The sequence below is a fragment of the Colossoma macropomum genome, unplaced genomic scaffold (assembly GCF_904425465.1).
Source record: "Colossoma macropomum unplaced genomic scaffold, Colossoma_macropomum, whole genome shotgun sequence".
In the NCBI taxonomy this organism is placed as follows: Eukaryota; Metazoa; Chordata; class Actinopteri; order Characiformes; family Serrasalmidae; genus Colossoma; species Colossoma macropomum.
This window is the reverse complement of record NW_023494788.1, coordinates 8,472,736-8,493,334: the sequence shown is the minus strand read 5'-3', so window position 1 is coordinate 8,493,334 and position 20,599 is coordinate 8,472,736. Positions and strand designations below refer to the sequence as shown.

General features: G+C 37.2%; 1 protein-coding gene across 1 annotated transcript in view; it reads left to right on the top strand.

Moving 5' to 3' along the window:
• Positions 1-14,484, top strand: part of si:dkey-106n21.1 (solute carrier family 23 member 1) — a 60,401-nt gene extending 45,917 nt beyond the window's left edge. Inside the window, exons 10-12 of the mRNA XM_036568245.1 lie at positions 9,196-9,304; positions 13,048-13,143; positions 13,430-14,484. Coding sequence (XP_036424138.1) covers positions 9,196-9,304; positions 13,048-13,143; positions 13,430-13,617 — 393 coding nt within the window. The 3' untranslated portion in view covers positions 13,618-14,484. The remainder of the gene's footprint in view (positions 1-9,195; positions 9,305-13,047; positions 13,144-13,429) is intronic.
• The last annotated feature ends 6,115 nt before the right edge of the window (positions 14,485-20,599 follow it).

Below are 20,599 nucleotides of genomic sequence, written 5' to 3'. Positions count from 1 at the left end.
AAATATGTATTTAAAAATGATCAGTTAATACATTCATATGTCATTAATTTACTGTGTACAAGAAGTAAATTATTTCTCAGTGAATTCACTGAAAAACACTACACAGCGTTATCAGTGAAGAGCATTTATTAAAACACACAAACAAAACGTGTCTTGCAGCATAAAATATGATGCGTTTCAGGTCAAATTAGCGCTGCTGAAACAGAAGAGAAGTTTGCTCAGCCTTATTTTTGTGGATGTGTTTAAAATGATACCAGACGTTTTTCTTCCAAATGTACGGCCTTTTTTGTTTGGTTTTAATCTAAGATGATTACGGGCGCGTATTAGCAAGATCAGGCTCAGAGACAGATGAGCTTACACTGTTTTTGTTTTTCCCCCCTTTCTGTCTTACTCAGGGACGTACAAGGCAGGAGGGTCCATAATGCTGCCGGACAAACCTAGGCTAAAATTAATCTGAGTTTTGTGAGATGAAAGGATATACAGAGTGTTTTAATTCTGTCCATCCTTAAATATTGTTCCAGTTGTCTCAGCGCACATCAGGTTCACATCACTAAGGCTACATAGCCAACAGAGTATTGTCCAGGCATAATTTCAGTCACACGCAGAGGGCTTGCGGCGCATGCGTTCTGCAACAAAGTGTTTCACATTAGCATCGGTGTTAATCCGTTAAACCTTCCAGTGTTTTTACCATTGGTTAATGTGATTTTAGCCTTTGGGAAAATTTTAGTTCAGTGATAGAAGTGATGACTGATAACAAGAGAATAACAGTAAATAAAGTTGGATGGGACTGAATTAGCATAGACACTATTTCTGGTTACAGTCTGTCCATAATTAATTAATGATATATTAATATATTAACCAGTGACTTGTTAACATATATTTACATTGTGACTTTATAATTACATAATGCTGAATGTAGATCAAATAGACTATATTAATATATTAACTAATGATATTTAAATATACTAAATAATGACTTAAAATTTAACTGTCACTGTCATGCAAAATGATTACCTCAATTATTTAATTAAATATAATAAACAAATTTTTTAATGCTGTTAGAAAAGGGTTATATGTCATATGATGTATTGATATACCTTTAGCAGATTACATTATTGGTAAGCTAATGGATATGAATGCTTTTCTAATTAAACAATATAAATATCAACCAATTAACATAATGTATCATTCATATATATTAACACAACAATTACGACAAATTATACATTCTTTAATATTCTGAGTATGTTTACTACCTTTTTTGACATTGGTTATAAGCCTATAATGTGAATGATGCATAAATATGTTATAATGCCATAAATTTGCAAATTTATCATATTTATATCTGATGCTATTTTTAATTAATGTATACACTTCATTTTTTCCTGATGTTTTAATTATTGGTCTATGCATTAATTCACTGTGATGAAATCATTAGTTAAGTATTAATAAATGGTTTTTTGTGGACCAGAACTGTAACGTGTTACTGAAATTCATAGCATTTTGTGGTCAGACATTCAGGCTTTAAGGTGCACTGTAGAACAGGTTTTGTGAAAACAGTAATTATGAGAAAGTGTTTTTTGTGCTGCCAAACGTTAATGCTGTTTATGCTAAAAGATCACATTTGCATTTTGGCAAAAGTGTGCTCACCACAAGATTGGATGGTACGTAAGACTAAATGAACTTTCATTTTCGGAGCTGCCAAGTTATTAATCAGTGGTCTGATTCTAGGTGTAGCATGATGGGTGTTTTTCCATTACACATTGAAAATATATTAGATTCAGCCAAAAGGGAGCCAACAGAACTTGTCATTCTAGGTCTGGTTCATCCACCTAGTTGAGGAAATGCCATAATAACTGCAGTTAATGATTAAAGTTGCCTTTTGGTCATTTTATATCATTCTAAAGCATCTAATTTGGCAAATATCTTGTTTGCTTGCATAAATGCTATTAATGTTAGCATTAACTTCCTACCTAGCCTATGTTACTTTTGTGAACTCTTTACAAAGTAATCGTTCAATGAATTGCTTTTGACAAATTACCATAGTTGTGTACGCTCTTGTGGTGTTACCAAACAAAGAAGAGAGCACTCTCGAGAACTGTTAGGTCCTATTTGTACTAATCTTGAGCAGGTACCAAAAACCATCCAGAGGTGGGAACAAGTCACTAAGTTGCAAGTAACAAGTAAGACTCAAGTCCCGAGTCAAGTCGCAAGTCAAGATAGTCGAGTCTTGATTAAATTCCCAAGTCAGTACAGGCAAGTCTCAAGTGGAGTCCCAAGTCAAGAGTCCTAATCTTCGAGTCCTAAACAAGTCAGTCTGCAGTCTTCAGCTAATTTAAGGCCACAACATCGAATAATGGTAACAGTACTATAACCCTTTAATGGCAGCTTGTAAGTAGTGTGTGGCTGTACATTGATGTTTCATAATTTTTTTTTACCCTTCCAACAAAATCCATGGTACACAGATAACCACTCTCTTAAAAAGGTTCTACCCTATAATAATGCAAACTGTTCCTTGAGTGTTCGTGGTTCTTTTTAGAACTTTTTTTTATTTACTGGTATACACAAAGAGTAAAAGTACTATTGAACTTAATTTAAAAACTTTATATTTGAAGATAATTTTTGATGCTTTTTGTGAACACTGGGCGCACAGGATTAAAATAAAAACCAACTCAGCACTAAAACTAGCTCAGCATTAAACTAGCTCAGCAAACTAAAAACAATGGCGTTTGAATAGAATTTAAATGAAAACAGAAACCAAAACGACCGAGCTGAACAAAGTTTACAGAAAAGACAGCAAAATAATGCTGAATGTACGAAGCTGAAGTTGACGTTTTTCGCCAGCAGCTTCTTGGTCGAATTTTTTGTTCCACCTTAAATGGTGCAGCAGTTACGTTCCCCCGCCTCACTGTTGCGCCATTGATCGGTCAATTTGAGAGAGCTGTGTTTCTTTTGTTTTGCTGTCATGAGGAAAACGGTCAGTTCGCCTGGTGAGTTTCTCTAGTAAGAGTTAAGTTCTAAGTGAGGACGTATTGACGCTGTTGATGCTTCACCTGTTTCCAGCTAATGGAGGTGAAGTTGAACTCTAAATGCTTCGCTTGTCTTCTGAAACAAAATAAACTGAGCATGTGTAGCCGTCTGCAGTCAGACTGCCTCCACGTTTCTTCTGCTTTCTAGAGTCTTTCCGAGTCTTAACGATGAAGTCCGAGTCAGAGTCATTGGTGTTCAAGTCAAAGTCGAGTCGCAAGTCTTTCTAGATTTTCCCGAGTCGAGTCTCAAGTCATCAAATTCGTGACTCGAGTCGGACTCGAGCCCAAGTCATATGACACCTCTGGAACCTTCTGCATTGGACTAATTGGAAAAAGCACAGTTTCAGTTTCCTGTTTAATGAAACAAAGAAATAATAAAAATAATAATAATAATAAAAATATTAATGTATGATATGGATACAGTAATAAAAAAATAATAAATATTGGTTAATAGTCTATGTAAATATTGAATCATGATCTTGTAGCTCAAAGGGCTTAATGGTCAAACAAAAACAGAGCACAAAATAAAACATTTACTAGCAAACATTATAAATAAATTTGGTGCTAAATAAATTTGGTACACTGAAAGTATATTAATTAAAACATTCAAACAGAATTCATTCTCCACCATGGTCCTGTCACCTTTTGACCTGTTTATCCAGAGTGTACTATAGACCCCTTAAGCATATTATTGCCAAGCATTTTACCTTATCACCCTAAGCTGACCCTTTGAACTCCTGACCAACCTGTAAGTGGTCAGCTAGTCCGTCACCAGTGGGGACATTATGTTCACATTATGTTTACATGCTCTTGTGCCTGACTTAGGGGCTTATATGTGACCTAGGTCACTGTGATTACTTTGCTTAGAAAAGTAAAGTGAGTACTTAGTGCCTAGAAAGGATTAAGTATTGTTAAAAGAACAAAGAAGACAAGGCCCCTGTGCTGAAAACGCATCAGTATTACAACCTTGACCTAACCTCCTTTTGAAATACTCAGGCTTACTCCTCATGGCCCCAGAGCAGTCCCACATTACATATAGTGAAGTTCATTTACAGTTTTATTTTTATAGCACTTTTTACAGCAAACATTGTTCCAGAGAAGCATTACAGAAATGTGAGAGTGGCCCCTGAATGAGGCCCCCATCACTGAGAGAAACCAAGACTCCCTGAAAGCATGAGGGAGAACCACTGAGAAGAATCGTTACCCTAAAGGAAAACTCCCAAAGAGCATGAAGAACCACTGAGAAGAACCAAGACTCTAAAGGAAAACTCCCTAAGAGCATGAAGAACCACTGAGAAGAACCGAGACTCAAAAGAAAACTCCCTAAGAGCATGAAGAACCACTGAGAAGAACGGAGACTCAAAAGAAAAAACTCCCTAAGAGCATGAAGAACCACTGGGAAGAACCGAGACTCAAAAGGAAAACTCCCTAAGAGCATGAAGAACCACTGAGAAGAACCGAGGCTCAAAAGGAAAACTCCCAAAGAGCATGAAGAACCACTGAGAAGAACCGAGACTCAAAAGGAAAACTCCCTAAGAGCATGAAGAACCACTGAGAAGAACCGAGGCTCAAAAGGAAAACTCCCTAAGAGCATGAAGAACCACTGAGAAGAACCGAGGCTCAAAAGGAAAACTCCCTAAGAGCCTGAAGAACCACTGAGAAGAACCGAGACTCAAAAGGAAAACTCCCTAAGAGCATGAAGAACCACTGAGAAGAACCGAGGCTCAAAAGGAAAACTCCCTAAGAGCATGAAGAACCACTGAGAAGAACCGAGACTCAAAGTAAAACTCCCAAAGAGCATGAAGAACCACTGAGAAGAACCGAGACCCTAAAGGAAAACTCCCTAAGAGCATGAAGAACCACTGAGAAGAACCGAGACCCAAAAGAAAACTCCCTAAGAGCATGAAGAACCACTGAGAAGAACCGAGACTCAAAAGGAAAACTCCCTAAGAGCCTGAAGAACCACTGAGAAGAACCGAGGCTCAAAAGGAAAACTCCCTAAGAGCATGAAGAACCACTGAGAAGAACCGAGGCTCAAAAGGAAAACTCCCAAAGAGCATGAAGAACCACTGAGAAGAACGAGACCATAAAGGAAAACTCCCTAAGAGCATGAAGAACCACTGAGAAGAACCGAGACTCAAAGTAAAATCCCTAGAGCATGAAGAACCATGAGAGAACGAGGCTCAAAAGGAAAACTCCCTAAGAGCATGAAGAACCACTGAGAAGAACCGAGGCTCAAAAGGAAAACTCCCAAAGAGCATGAAGAACCACTGAGAAGAACCGAGACCATAAAGGAAAACTCCCTAAGAGCATGAAGAACCACTGAGAAGAACCGAGACTCAAAGTAAAACTCCCTAAGAGCATGAAGAACCACTGGGAAGAACTGAGACTCAAAAGGAAAAAGTCCTTAAGAGCGTGCGAAACTTCTTAGAAGCATAAAGACGAAACACTGAGAGGAACAAAGACGTGAAAGGAAAAAGGAAAGAGCATGAGGGAGAAGGATTGAGAGGATCCAAGACTCAAAAGAAAACATCTCCCTGAGAAGGTGAGGAAGAACAACTCAGAAGAACCAAGACTCAAAAGGAGAAATTCCCTGAAAATGTGAGGAAGAACGACTCAGAAGAACCAAGACTCAAAAGGAGAAATTCCCTGAAAACGTGAGGAAGAACGACTCAGAAGAACCAGGACTCAAAATGAGAAATTCCCTGAAAACGTGAGGAAGAACGACTCAGAAGAACCAGGACTCAAAATGAGAAATTCCCTGAAAACATGAGGAAGAACGACTCAGAAGAACCAGGACTCAAAATGAGAAATTCCCTGAAAACGTGAGGAAGAACGACTCAGAAGAACCAAGACGCAAAAGAAAGCATCTCCATAAAAGCATGAGGAAGAAACACTGAGAGGAACCCAACTTAGAAACAGAACCCATCCTCCTCTGGGTCACGTCAGTGCTGTTAGGATACAAGTAGGATAACTCAGTATATTATAGTGGCACTGGGATCATACAGAGGAAAGATTAGCAAAATAAACCAGTGACCAACATTGATCCTAGTGTAAGCAAAACCTTCAGTCTACATATGACACCTTAAAGAAATAGATTAATGAAACTGACACCATTTTGTACAGCCTAGATAGTAGAGTTGTTCTGCGTACATAGTGCGCAGGTGCTACTGAAAGAAAAATATTGTCAAACATTTCCCCTCCAGCCTTCCAGGCACTTTATTAGTTTGGGCTGAAACCAGATTTACCAGCTTGCCTTCTTCTGTATATCCGCTCTGGCAGTGAGCACTAGAGATGTTTGTTTCTTGTTGCCCAAAAGCACTGTTTGCTCATAATGAACAAAATGGACGAAACACCCATATTACAATTATAATCCTACATATTGTGTTTGTGATACGGCTGGTAATGTATTAGAAACACATTAGTCAACCTTTGATGTGACATAATTGAAGATCAGCCTGTGATGCTTTGAAAAAATGATTTCCAAAGAGGATGTTTGGATAAATCATTTTTATCCAAACATCCTCACAATACTCAGGGCTAGGCAATGTATCAAATATTTATTTTAGGGGATACATAATTAGGCAACATTGTGAATATCACTATGATTTTAATACACATTTTGTGTGTGTCTCCTGAACACCGTGGTAGTTGTAGTGGTCTTGCTGTCCCTCCTTGTCTTGCAAGTATGAACGTGTTTAGCCTCAGAGCAAAATGGAGCAAACGATAATGCAACACATACATTGGTAGGATAGCATAGTGTATAACACCCATTCCCCATGGAAGAGCCAGGTTCAATACCCAGTTCAAGCAGTTGCACCATTAGTACAGGAAAGACTCATAATGTTGCATTTCGCCCATCACAATTAGCCTGTATAAGAGTGATAAAAATATAAATGCATTCTGAGAAAGACAGGGCGGATAAATATTTAGTACTTAAAAATTGCAACCAGTGGTTGTTCATGAAGTGCTATAGAGGCCTTAATTATTTTTCACATTTTTTACTGTTTTTTTACTTCTCATTGCAGTAAAGAATTTGTTTACATCCAAGTTTGCAGATCTCACAACCACTCTGTCATTTCAGAAAGAGTGCATGAGATTAAATAATATCAGTATTTTTTTTAAGCCATATCAACCAGACCTAGTCAGCGCACATTAAAACCTTCACTGAATGGTTACAGACTTAAATGCACAGACATCTGCAGTATCAGTGTTGTAAAAGCTGATATCATGATATTGATTAGCAATAATTACAGCTATGTAATATCCTGCCCTAGTTCATAGTCCCTAACCCAACCCCTCAGCTAATTAAAGAGCCCTTCATGAATCAGGCATGTGAGAGTGAAGAGAAACACAGAGCAAGTCTGCAGATCCACAGAACACAGCAGTTGGCAAAATGTGTTTTATCTGCACTCATTGGCTCAGAAAGAAGCAGTCAGGGCGCAAAGTTGGACTGAGAGTGTATCTGCTGGGGTGGGACCAGCATCAAGCACAAAATGGGCCACTGTGGTAGTTATCAATTTAATCATCTAAGGCTCTGAATTCAGTTCATGAAGGCCTTGCTAATTAGCCAATGAGCTGAATCAGGTGTTTTTAATGAGGCACCGTGCTGAAGTCTGCAGTGTTTTGGCCTGCGAGGACTGGTGCTTGACATGTGATTTAATGTATAACACTGATCAGAAATGATGCACTGAATGGAAATTCTTGGCCAAAACAGAAACTAAAATTCAAGATACATTCAGTCAAAAACCGAAACTGAAAGCTGAAAAAAGCTGACAAATAAAAACAGTTCACATAAAATAAACTTACTAAAATGATTATAGTATGAAGGCTGTAGTATGTGCCACGAAATGTAACATCTTTAACAGTGAACAGTTGGTCATCCAACAGAATTCATGCTTTGACATTTCATGTCATGAATTGACCTTTCGTCGTAGGCATATTTAATCTTTATATTTTTGGTCAAAATTGGTCAAAAACCAAAAGTGCTATTTTTTCTGTGGCCAAAATTTCACTTCATTCCCATTGATCAGTGACCAGCCCTTTGCTATCCTATATAATTTACCATTTACAGAAAAAGAACCAGCTTTCAGTTGTTCACACACTCATACACTGATTCTAGAGGCAGCCAGGTTAGACCCAGTGATTTTACAGGGGTGGCAAAGGAAAAAATAAAAGGAGAGGTTAATAACGTTCCTCTGTGCGTATAATAGGACGACACTATTAAAATAATATAGAATATGTTGAAATTATGTACACAGTTGAATCAAGTAAATTAAATGCGTCACTTGTTTTAGGCCATAGATGTTGCTCATTTAGGCTGCCCTCATTACAGGTTACTCATGAGTCTAATGATAAAGCTAGCCAGACGGCAAAGTACAGGGTAACATTATAGGCGAACAATCCTTGGCTGGACGAAGAGCTGACCTGTGTTCAGCACAAACATATTCAACTTAGCACTGGATTCTTCTCAGATGGAGTCCAGTCTACAACTCACACACACTTAACTGTAACAAGTAATTATTTAACATGACAAATGATTAATGCTGAGAAATTGTAATATAGTCACCAACACATCTTACTTAGTAAATATACTTCATATACTGTAGCTCACAGAGCAGCTCTGCTGAAGGGACACAGTGCACGGTGGAAATGAATGTACCAGGCAGAATTTGTGTGATTTCTTGTATCATTTTTACTGCTGAACAATATAAATGAAATTGGTTAAAACCTTGTGATCCATACAGAGCATGACAACCAAACAAAAGTACTGTACAAAATCAATGTAGAAATTTATTTAGATGCTTTCAACTGTTTGTTACTGTACTGAAAACAATGTTTACTGCCTCATTAAGCAACATGAACAATCAGTTTTGACATGTTCTCTCCTGTTTGCACTATGAAGCAGTCAATCATGTAAGAATTATTGAGTGTAGCGTGAACAGACAGGTGATCAGTAACTGTTTTGATGACAGGGTTTCACCATAGGAGTAACTGTTCACAAGGGGCAGGTAGAACAACCTTTCTATGATGACTGCTTTATTGGTGATGGCTGACTGTCTCACTTTGTTTAACTGGGGTAACCAAAAGGGTGTCGATGCTTCATGCCACTGGGTGTAAAACCACATTTAAAATAATATTTTTTTAAATGTCTGTTTTCTTGTAGTATGTGGACTTGAACTCTTCCAGAAATCTGCTGATCCTTGGTTTTTCAACCTTCAGTGGCCTTGTCCTGCCGACGTGGTTTCATTCAAACCCAGACATGATTAACACAGGTAAGAAATGTCTGCTTTCAAAGCACTAAGAAAGTCTATAGAATCTAAATTCCTGAAATCCAGTTACTGTATTGAATTGAATTGAATGTACTTTGTTGTCTCATTGGAGAACATTGGTATGTGCATCACCATGGCTAAAGATCTTGGGGGCCAAATATCCACAGAGTTGTCCTACTAGCACAGAGGTGACCAGTCTTACCTGCACAGGGCCAGTGTGGCTGCAGGTTTTCATTCCCATAAAGCAGGATCACATGATCAGTTTAAAGGCAGAGACCAGATGATTAAACTCATAGAATCAGCTTGTTTGGACTGAAACTCTACAGTAACACTGGCTCTTTATGGATAAGTTAGGACACTTCTGCATTAGCACAGGAGGAAGTCTGTTAAAGGGCCTAGATAAACTGAGGCAGCACCCCCAGCCAGTTGTTCATGCTTTAATACACTTGATCATCAGCTCATGAAGAAGTCTTTCATTAGCTGAATCAGGGATGTAGAGACAACGCAGAGAAAGACAACACAAATGCAGTACTGTGGTCTTACAGTATCATTTGCTGTTACAATTCTAAAACAATCGCCTGATCATGATTATTTAACTATTTTCCGCAGTTGTTAGCTTTCATAATCATGTGTTTACATTTCAACAAACAATGTGAGTTGGATGATTTTATCATTTAAATTGTGGTAAATACATGTAAGTAAAAGAAAGCAGAATGTGCATTGTTTGAGATGCATCATGGGTCTGAACTAAGTTCTGACTGGTGCTGTAACATGTTAAGAGAGCTAGGAAGCAAGATATGATTCAAAAGACTAGCCTTTAAGTACAAGTTCATTTTTAACTAGGTAAAATGTCAAATCTATCAGTATTTATATTGTCCACTCCACTTTTGTGCGCCTTGCTGCCGCTTTAACTCTTCATTGCTTTCTCTTATAACCAATGAGTTACAGCTTTGTCCTCCCAACAAAAGGTGTTGACATTGTTATTAGATTAGATAATTAGATATTAGATAATCCACTTGTATAAGGAAGGAAAATAAATAACACACAAATAAAAAAAAATACATACAAATTTAAGGGAGAGATAGGAAGAAAATCAAGGTATGAAAAATTCACATATGCTTCAACTGTACAAAGACAACTCAGTTTGAAAGAATGCTGAAAGAAGCTGTTACTGAGAAAAGAAAATAGTTTTAAAAATTACATTTACACTAGAACACCTAAAGCTGGATTTCTGAGATGCCAAGGAAAGTTTCACGGACCAGAGCCTAAAAAATACTGAAAGCAAGTCTCCTTAAAAGAATCGAAGCTGGCAAAGGGATATGTTAAATGCCCTAAAATTTTAGATTTTTCATATATTCATACAAATTCATATGTTTAGTTAAGGCTTCTGTGTAATTTTGTGTTGAATATATGTTTTATGTTTTTTTCCTGACATTGAAAAACAAATAATTTGTACTTAATAATTCATATTGTTATAATAACTTGTACTTGTAACTAACCTGCACAGTATTGTAACTAATCTGCTAATTTCACCACTTCAGGCTTGTACTGTATTAGTAATAAATACCAAAAAAGACAATTAACCCCTTAAAATCAGGCTTACGGCAGACTAAGACTTATTGTTCAGTGACTGCATGGCCTACAGTGCAAACTGACTGAGCTATTCTTAGCTTATAGAATTGTGTAATAACACTTGGGCCCATCAGCGGACTCTGGCCATGTAAGGAGTTATAATGTTGACAGTGGCACACCTGTTTTTAATTTTCAAAATCTTTACATGGCCAAGTGCACGTTGAGCTTTCAAGAATCAGTAGATATGGTATGGAAACATGGGAATGTTATTTCAGAGGCAGAGCTTGCCTCGATCTTTGCCGGTTCATGTGTGATGTGCATTTTCTAAAGCTGTCCAGTATGTCCATATGTTCCTATATTAGTGTGCTGTATCGTGTGAGCCTTAGTAATTATATTTATCTTTTACAGCTGGTTTATTATACATAAAAACCTTTTTTTTTATCATTTACACAAAAAAGAGAAGAATGTGCAGATATGGATAGTGTGTTCTTTACATGTGCATGTAGAACATGTTGGACATCAACTGGAGTTTTGAACTTTTGAACTTCCAACTTTTCTGGGAATGAAAATGTGCTTCTACTCGTAGCCTTTCTCAGCAGTCCCCCTAGTGGCTATTCTGCCAGCAGAATGGAAATGGACTCATATATTTTTTTTATATAAATAACATATTTTCTTCGCTGAAAAATTGTTCTCAGATTAACTAGGATGCTAGTTAATGCTTTGTGGGAAATGTTGTGACTCTGTATTGAGCTGCTAGCAAGCAGTGAGGGGTGAAGGGAGAGGTGAGAACACATTACTGGAAACAATTCCAATCTTTTCACAAAGTTGGGAAAATAAAAATGGACAGCACAATAAGAGCACTTGCATAAATGTTGACATGTTTGTAAATGAGAAAAAATTAGTTTGCTTTTAGTTTTGTAAAATAATTAAAAAATGATTAGAATCAGCTGTTTTGTGTAAATTAAGGTTGTAGCGGTAAATATAAAGGTTCCTGAACAGTTTGTGTCTTGAATGTGTGCTTGTGGGAAAAATTTAAATTGTTGTAGGCCCTTTACATTATGTGCAGGTTCTCTAACCTTTGAAAAGGCTCTTCACAACTAAATCACATTTACAAAAAACAATTCTTTATTTGCCCATTCATTAAAAGGTTCTTAAGAGAAAAAATGTGGTTCTTCTGTGAAATAGAACCATAGTTGGCACCTACATTTTTAAAGGAGAATTCCTCAGATGTCTCTGAAAGGTTATGAATATATTGAATGGTGCTTGAAGAAGAGGTTTTGGTCTAAAACATAGTTTAAAAAAGACATTTATAGTGTGGAGGTACATTCAGGGTGCAAGGCAAAATAGAACCTAAAGAAAATGCATTTTTTCATATTTACCACTATTTAACTATTATAGCATCACATGTAAAAACTCAGAAGACTTGTGTAGGTTCTCTGGTCATTTTGGATAGTAAAGAAAATGGCTATATTTGTGTTTTAGATATTGTAGTCCCTGGTTCACCAGCCACTGTAAAGATAATTAATGACTTTTTGTGCTCAACAAAGGGTCTTAACAACTGAATTATGCAGAAATGTTGAAGAGATTCTCATTTAAGAGGCCTGAGATGTGCTCACAGCCATCATGGGTCATTCGGTGCAAGTAGCCCATGCCACAAAGGCTTAGCGTTAGGGGTGAGGAGCATTGTCTGGGCTCTTAAGGCAAGGCCTACTTATCTGCCAATCCTCTTTAGAAGTCTCTGTTTTACGGTAATCTCCTCACTTCATTTAGGAATGGACCTTCTCCGAATAGCGCCTTTTTTCAACATCACTCCCACCTGACCTCAGACTGACCTTTGCCCTAATCTTTCTCCCATTGCATGGTAAACAGTGCTCAAAGTGCCGAGCTTTACCATAAACAAAAGTGTCCTATATTAGGCACCCTTAAGCATATTACAGACAGTCTTTTGGCCTTAGCGCCCTAAGCTGGCACATTGAACTCCTGACCAAGTGAGCTCATCGTAGCATTTGTCAGATGGACAGTAATCAGCCAGGGAACATCCATAGCCAATCTTTTTGTTACGCACACATGCATTATATGGCCCTGCACACTTCCATGTCTTACTCTATGCTTAGTATATCTGTATGACCATTTTATATGACTGTTTTATTGACCATGGGATGTATTTTTAACAGGCATAACAGAATTGGATCAACTAATCATGGTGCTTTTCACCACCCACATGTTCATTGGTGGTTTCTTTGGATTTGTTCTAGACAACACGATTCCAGGTAACTCCCATATCTGACGGACTGTGAAAGAAACAGAAACTGTACTGTAAACTGAGAAATCTCTGTTGACAGGCCCTAAAGGAAAGCCTCCCTTTTGAGACCTTGAGACATTTTCTAAATTGTTACTTCATCGTTAAGTGTAGATTTAATGATGTTGGATCGGTTTCCCAAACAAGGCTTAAGCTTGGCCATAAATCATTTTCAGTGATAAATCAACATACAGTACAACTCTGGACACCTGCCAGTTTTACATGTGCCTTCTTTTCCTCTCGTTCTCTTTGTGTAGGGACAGACGAGGAGAGAGGAATAAAGAGCTGGAGGAAGACAGTCCACGGCATTAACAGCGCATACTTCAGCGATCAGTCCTGTTACAATCTGCCCTTCTGCATGAACTTCCTCCACAGATTCAGATTCCTTCAGCACCTTCCCTTCCTTCCTCACCTGAAGTCCCAGGACCAGGGGACACACCTTTAAAACCTGAAGCTTCAGATTAAACTCGTTACAGATTCCAAAAAGTGTTCTGGACACATTAACAATTTACTGTAGTATAGGCCTAATTTATTAGGCCGTTAATGTACAGACATTTTTTATAACCATACTGTTTTCTGCATGGCCCTGCGGTATGAAAACATGTGAATGTGGTCATTGATTTATGGCCAAGCTTAAGTCATGTTTGGGAAACCAATCCAACATCATTAAAGCTAGACCTAATGGTGAGGTAACAATTTAGAAAAGATCCCGAGGTCTAGAAAGGGAGGTTTCTCAGTTTACAGTTTCTGTTGAAGCTGTTATCCAGAGATAAGAAATAAATTCCAGGATACTTCTTGCAGTCTTGCAATACCTAATGACTCAGATAGCTCAATCCAAACATGCCCCTAGCCAACAACTACATGTAAGATTTCAAACGTCTCCCACATCCATAAACTTGTCCTTCAGAAAAAATTTCACCTGGGTTTATTTTTATGGCCTGCTGCTATACACCGTCGGTGCTGAATTAGGCACATGATTCTGTTTAATGCTGTTGTTTTTGAGCGGTTTGCTGAGATATCAGACCTCTTGCAGTGTTGCTTCAGTCAAGTATTTGCATTGTGCAAATAACATTTGCGCCTTTGCCTGGAGCAGTTAAAATACTGTGCGAAAGTCAGAGACCACCTTTCATTTATATAATTTCCAGTCAGGATATCCTTTAAGTACAAGGTTTTCATTCATATTTCCGGAGACATTTCTAAGGAGATTATATATAAGGTAATCCACTTGCATAAGAAAGGGGAAAGTCAAAGGAAACCAAGGGCCAATCCCATTTGAACCCTTGCGCCTACCACTTAGCCCTTAGCCCTTCGCTTTGCACATTCACGTCTAGGGGTAGTGTGTCCCGATTTTTGTTGAGATAGAGGGGTAGGGTTAAGTGTTACGGCTACATGGCCCTCCAAACGGAGGTTTTTCAGAGTCTCACTCCAAGTGAAGTGTTATGAGAAAAAAAGAAAAAACGTCAAAATGGCTGTGCAAGCGACCAATAAAAACCACAAATGTGAGAATTTACTGTTAAAAATGACGAAAACCATTGTATTGTCTTAGTTTAAAGTCATTTCATGTATTATGGTCCTTTTCTTCATACCAAGCATAGAAATTCGCCAATAGTGTGCTGATGTCTCAGTAGCTAGCTAGCTAAATTTCCCACTCCACTTTAAATAGTCCAGCAGTACTGATGCCTGAAGTGACAGAATGTAACTGCTGCTCCATTTAAGGTGGAATGGGGAAATTCGAATGAGAAGCTGGCGAATAGCTGACTTCAGCTTCATATCACTGAAGAATTAGAGGTGGGGTAGGGGTAGACAAGGCGTAGGGGTGAAAATAAGAAATGGAGTTGGGCATAAGTGAAGAAACAGAAGTTTCTAACCTCAACATCACTGAATGTGTTTGGGATTACTTTGATTGTCAGAAGCAGAAAATGCAACCAATTGTGAAAAATATCACTGCAATTAAAAAATTGAAAACAAGTCTACCGAAAAGAATGGAAGCTGTAATAAAGGCAAATGATGGCACACTGAACACTGAAAATGCTGATATTATATTTAGTTAATGACTATTTTTAATAGAAATTAAATAATTAAGGGTGGTCTTTGACTTTTGCACTGTACTGTATATACTATAACACACCAGTCACACCTGTTAATTACTTTACTGTTTTTAGAAGAATTCATTATTTTTAAAGGAAATAATTTTCACTATTTTGTCTCAGAATGGACACTTTTGATAGATGACAACGTACCAACATTCTTTTGAAAATCTGTTTTTTGAGTGGCTTTAATTCTTATTAAATCAGACTTATCTTTGTACTGTATTTGACTGAAGGTGTAGATAGTGTCACATTTGTAAAATTAAATTAAAGTTCAAATTATCTCCGAATGTTCTGTATATTTCCCAATAGAGGAACCCTTATCTCATATGACACATCCAGAGACTCCATTCACATGCACTGTTTACTCCCATTGAGACCAAATCTCTATACATTTTCATCTATACTCAAATCAGACATATGATAACATTCTGAAACATGCTGAACTGGCCCCCAGAGCTCTGCAAATTAGATTAAGAAAACTCCTGGTGCTATAAATGCACATCTAAAAATAATCGTAACCTTAATCCATTTTAGAGGCTGAAAAGAAATTCTGTTTAGAAAGTTGAGGCGAGGTGGAGGAGTGGACACGATGGCTCCACAGCACTCATTTCGTTTACCTAAGGCCGCTCTGTTTTTCAGAGGCATTTGCGTCAAAGCAACAGCAAATAGACGGACAGGGACTGGCATGACATTTTACTCATGCCAAATGAAATTATGCCACTGCCAGTTCTGATTCCCCTTGAAGGAATTTCTGCAATAACATTTGTTTTTGGACATGTGGGAATAGCTTTAGTCATGCTTGTGTTGCTTGAGAATATTCGGGACTAAATCAGAACATGAAACGCAAACCACTTTCAATTAACCACAATAGGTTTTAAATGTGTCTGCAGTTGAAGATCAGATGCTTCTGTGGCATCATTTCATACAAACAGGCCATTTTAAGTTTGATGATTATTCAACATGTCTGCATAACTCAATCATAGAGATGTAAACAAAGGCATTCAGGCTGGTTTGAAATGTTTCATTGTAGAGAAGCTTAGCAACTCAGGTTTGTTTACAGGGATGGTGATAGGAGTCACAGTGTCTAGAACACGAACCTAGTCATTTTATTTACTATCTAAAACCAACTATGAACGTGCACGAGTCTTCTCAGTTTTTATATGTGATGTTCATAATGATTAAATAGTGAAAAATCTGAAAAAATGCATTTTCTTTAGATTCTATTTTGCCTTTTCTTCAAGCACCATTCAACATATTCATAACTTTTTAAAGACATCTGTGAAATTCTCCTAAAAACACAAGTGCCAAATATGATTCTGTTTCACAGAAGAACCACATTCAGTTCTCTTAAGAACCTTTTAATGAATGGGCTTATAAAGAAATATTTATGTAAACGAGATATGTGGCTGTGAAGAGCCTTTTTAAAAGTAATGTAAGGGTCCTACAACAATTCATTCAAGGCATATATTGTTCACGAACCTTTATATTTACTGCTACATACTTTCTTAATTTACACAAAACAGCTGATTCTACTGTTATTAATCAATGTATTTATTTATATCCCAAGCTTATTACATACTAAGGTTAAATATGCAGTAATTACATGAACTGCAATGCTAAAATAGTGGTAAATCTGAAAAAAATCATCTTAGAGTAAAAGAATAAAATAAAATAAAAACGTAAGAGCAGAACTATAACAGAAGCCAATAGGCAGCTGTTTCAGCGTTCCTCTGAAGCCCTGTGGAGGGCTGTTTAACCCCTTAATATTCCAGGCTTATTACATACGAAGGCCTATTATTTAGTAACTACATGGACTTCGATGCAAACTGGCTGAGCTATTCTTATGGTTCAGATGTGTGCAGTGGTGGTGGAGCTGGATGGTGATTCGGTCAATCAGTCAAGAGATGGATCTGGGGTCAGGGCTGCATGAGATCTTCCAGTTAGTCTGTATAAACAGCAGGTCTGTTTGTTCAGTTAAAGATCTTAGGGCTTATTATCTAGTAACTATTATACAGTATCCAGTAACTACTATGAAACTAACAGTTTTGAGAGAGAGAAACCAAAGCCTAGACCTGCCGACTGGTTCTCTACCAGCTTCTCCACTTCCACTTTGTGCAGAGTGGTTTTTATAGCACTTTTGCTCATATTGCAGTGTAGATAATATTGCAGTGTAGATAATGTGAACTCCAGGTCATATTCCACCTGAATGAAAGCCTCATCCTTGTCTGTAATCTTTAACTGCACATGTTGTGCAAATCATCACTAAAATCATCAATGAAAACTTCTTAATCTTTAGCATGGCAGCTTTATAGGAGAAGGGAAAAGCATTCTTATTTGTAATGCATGTTAATGTAATGAGATTTTAATAAGAAGTAATTTTAGTCCATTACTGTTGGTCTGTTCATCATGAAATGTTCAGAGATTCTAAACAGCAGCTGGTGGAAAAAAATAAAAATAAAATAAAAAAGGAGATGAAAAGTCTAAATTTGTCAGATTATTTGTATCATCAGAAGCATAATAATTATAATAATAATAATTATTATTATTATTAGTAGTAGTAGTAGTAGTAATATTGTCGTTATTGCTATTATATTTATTATTGTTATTTGTAGTAGTAGTATTGTTGTTATTGCTATTATTTTTATTATTATTAGTAGTAGTAGTAGTAGTGGCGGTGGTGGTGTTATTGGTATTATTATTATAATTATCATTATTATTATTATTATTATTATTGCTGTTAGTATTAAACAGATTATTCTGATTCTAAGACTCCACCATCTGTCTGTGTGCTAGTCATGAAACAAGGTGCAGTAGAGGGTGTGGTGACTGCTGTCCATGGTGCCAGGCAATGATGACCTAATAGTTTGTTGATGTTTAGGAGGGGTCAGCCATGATGCTGCTGACCTCTTTCTATCACACCTACAATAAAAGTTTTTAAGAAGAACATTTTGGTTTCTTTTTGTATGTATTGTATGAACTTCATCCAACACGTGTAACTGGAAGGACACCAGTTCCAATTATAACGCTGCAGTCTTTCAGTATGAAACGGCACTGTAGAAATCCAGCTGCTTTGCCTGGTTCTTTCTTCGTGTGTGTATTTCTGTGTGCGTGTCTAACTTAAGTAGCATTTGTAGAGCACTGATAAACAGTTTTGCCACCCCCTTCCACTCACACATCTGCATTTGTCTGAAAGGATATCGTGTAATTGCCAGATAAGAGTGACGTTGGCCATAAAAACAAAGTCACTCTACACAAGATTCCACTCGGCGGGCCTATTCATGTGCTCTCTCAGCTGATGACGGGTGGACCAGAGGGAGACGTCAGTGATATTAAATAGTTTGCCTTGTTAAGATACTGTCTTTTTCCCAGAAAATGCTTCTGAGGGAAAAAGGGAATATTATATTAGCAGGGGAATGCATGCTGTGAAGTAAGTAACGGGGCCATTTCTCCTCTGGGAAAGCAAAGGACAGAGCCGCAGAGCTCTCACTGTCTGGCTGTCCCGCAGCCAAATGAGGCTTTTCAGAGGCCTGCGGCAAGCTTATAAAGCCTGCTTAATTCACCTCAAGGTGAGTTCAATCTAACAGGTTCAGCCAATGAGGAGGCTCAGACAGAAGGGAGCCATAATACTGAGGATAAAGTAAGATTTTGAGAGTCGGGTTAGCCTGAGGCCAAGGCTGAGTAATGAAGAGTGAATAAACTATTTCAAAAAAGCACAATCTGATATAATAAAAGATAAAAAAAATACACAGAGGACACATCAATCAAGATCTCAAAGTGTTGCTTGGCAATCTTAATCCTACTGTTAACAAACTACATTGGTGAAAAAAATTATTATTGCACTGATTATTATTATTAATAATTGATTACATTTACCCCTTCAAACCCCAGGCTTATTACAGGCTTATTTCAATCTTGTTACAGCCTTATTATTCAGTAACTACCTGGGCATCAATGCAAACTGAATAAGAATATCTGCAAACTGAGTTGTTCTTGAGTTATAGAAGTGGTAGGGATGTAAGAATACAATATATTGTACTGGAACAAATTTAACTGCAGCATATCGTAATATCCAGTGTTGGATTGTTGGAGCATGGTTACTTTTTCCTGAAAGAAAGCAGTCTAACGCTTTACAGCTGTAATTTTTGTAATTGCATTAAAGTTAATGACTTAATAAGGGTTTCATTAGAACAATATTCATTTCACATGATGCAGTTAAATCATACATTTCCTCTGTATAGATTATCCATGCCTGTCCAACATTTTTTAAATATTTTCATCTTCAGTCTGTTGCCTTGCATGTTCTTGATTCTCAGAGGTACAATTCCCAGTTTGTTTTGACAATGACCTTTCACAAATATCTACATTGCAACCACCTCACCCCCAAAAGAACCTTAACTTAAAAATATTGCAGCAAATTTTGAAAAATGTCAGACCAAAATCAAACATTTCAGTCCATAACAATTACAAAAAATGACCACAAAATCCCAGTGGGTCTGAGTGATGTAGGAGTAATATAGAGTAATGAGAGTACTTTACAGGGCATAATAAGTAAAGTAATCCCACTACAGTTTGAGAGAAGTGATTAGTAATTTGTACTGGACTGGTTATATCATGACTAGTATGTTGACTTGTGGCCAGTGTGTTAGTTTGGGGGTATAAAGCACAATAAAACATGAACATTTTAACATAAGGTGCATTATCAGCCACTTATTTGCTGTATTGAAAAATGATCAGGTCCAGATACCGCAACTCAGTGCTATGGGTCTGAAAGGACATGTAGCTGCCAAGAAGCTCTTACTGAGAAAAGGAAACAGACAAAAAAGACAGTTTGCGCTAGAAAACCAAAACTGGACTTGTGGAGATGTGGAGTGAGGTTTAATGGCCTGTTGAGTTTAAATATGTTATTGGGAATACTTGGATTGTGAGAATCAGAAAACACAACTAACTTTGGAGGTGTGGAAAAACATCCCTGCAGATTTCTTTGAAAAAAAATGAAAGCAAGTCTCCTGAAAAGAGTGGACACACCAAAAGCTGAAAAAGATTATACTTTTATATTATAAAAGTTATATTTTGTTGTTTAGGCTTCTGTATAATTTTCTGTTAAATATATGTTTCAAATAAATAAAAAAATGGATCAAATCAATCTGAGAATGTTACAAGCATTCACCATTTAATTTATTCATCAAACATATGTCTATCGTATTATATCATTGCTGTCAACTTTACAGGAGAAGGAAAAAACATGCTGTACTTTTAATGTAAGTCAATGGAACCAGACCTATTTCCAAGTAATTCTGAGCCATTTGTTTTGGTCCATTCACCAAATTTACACTCTAT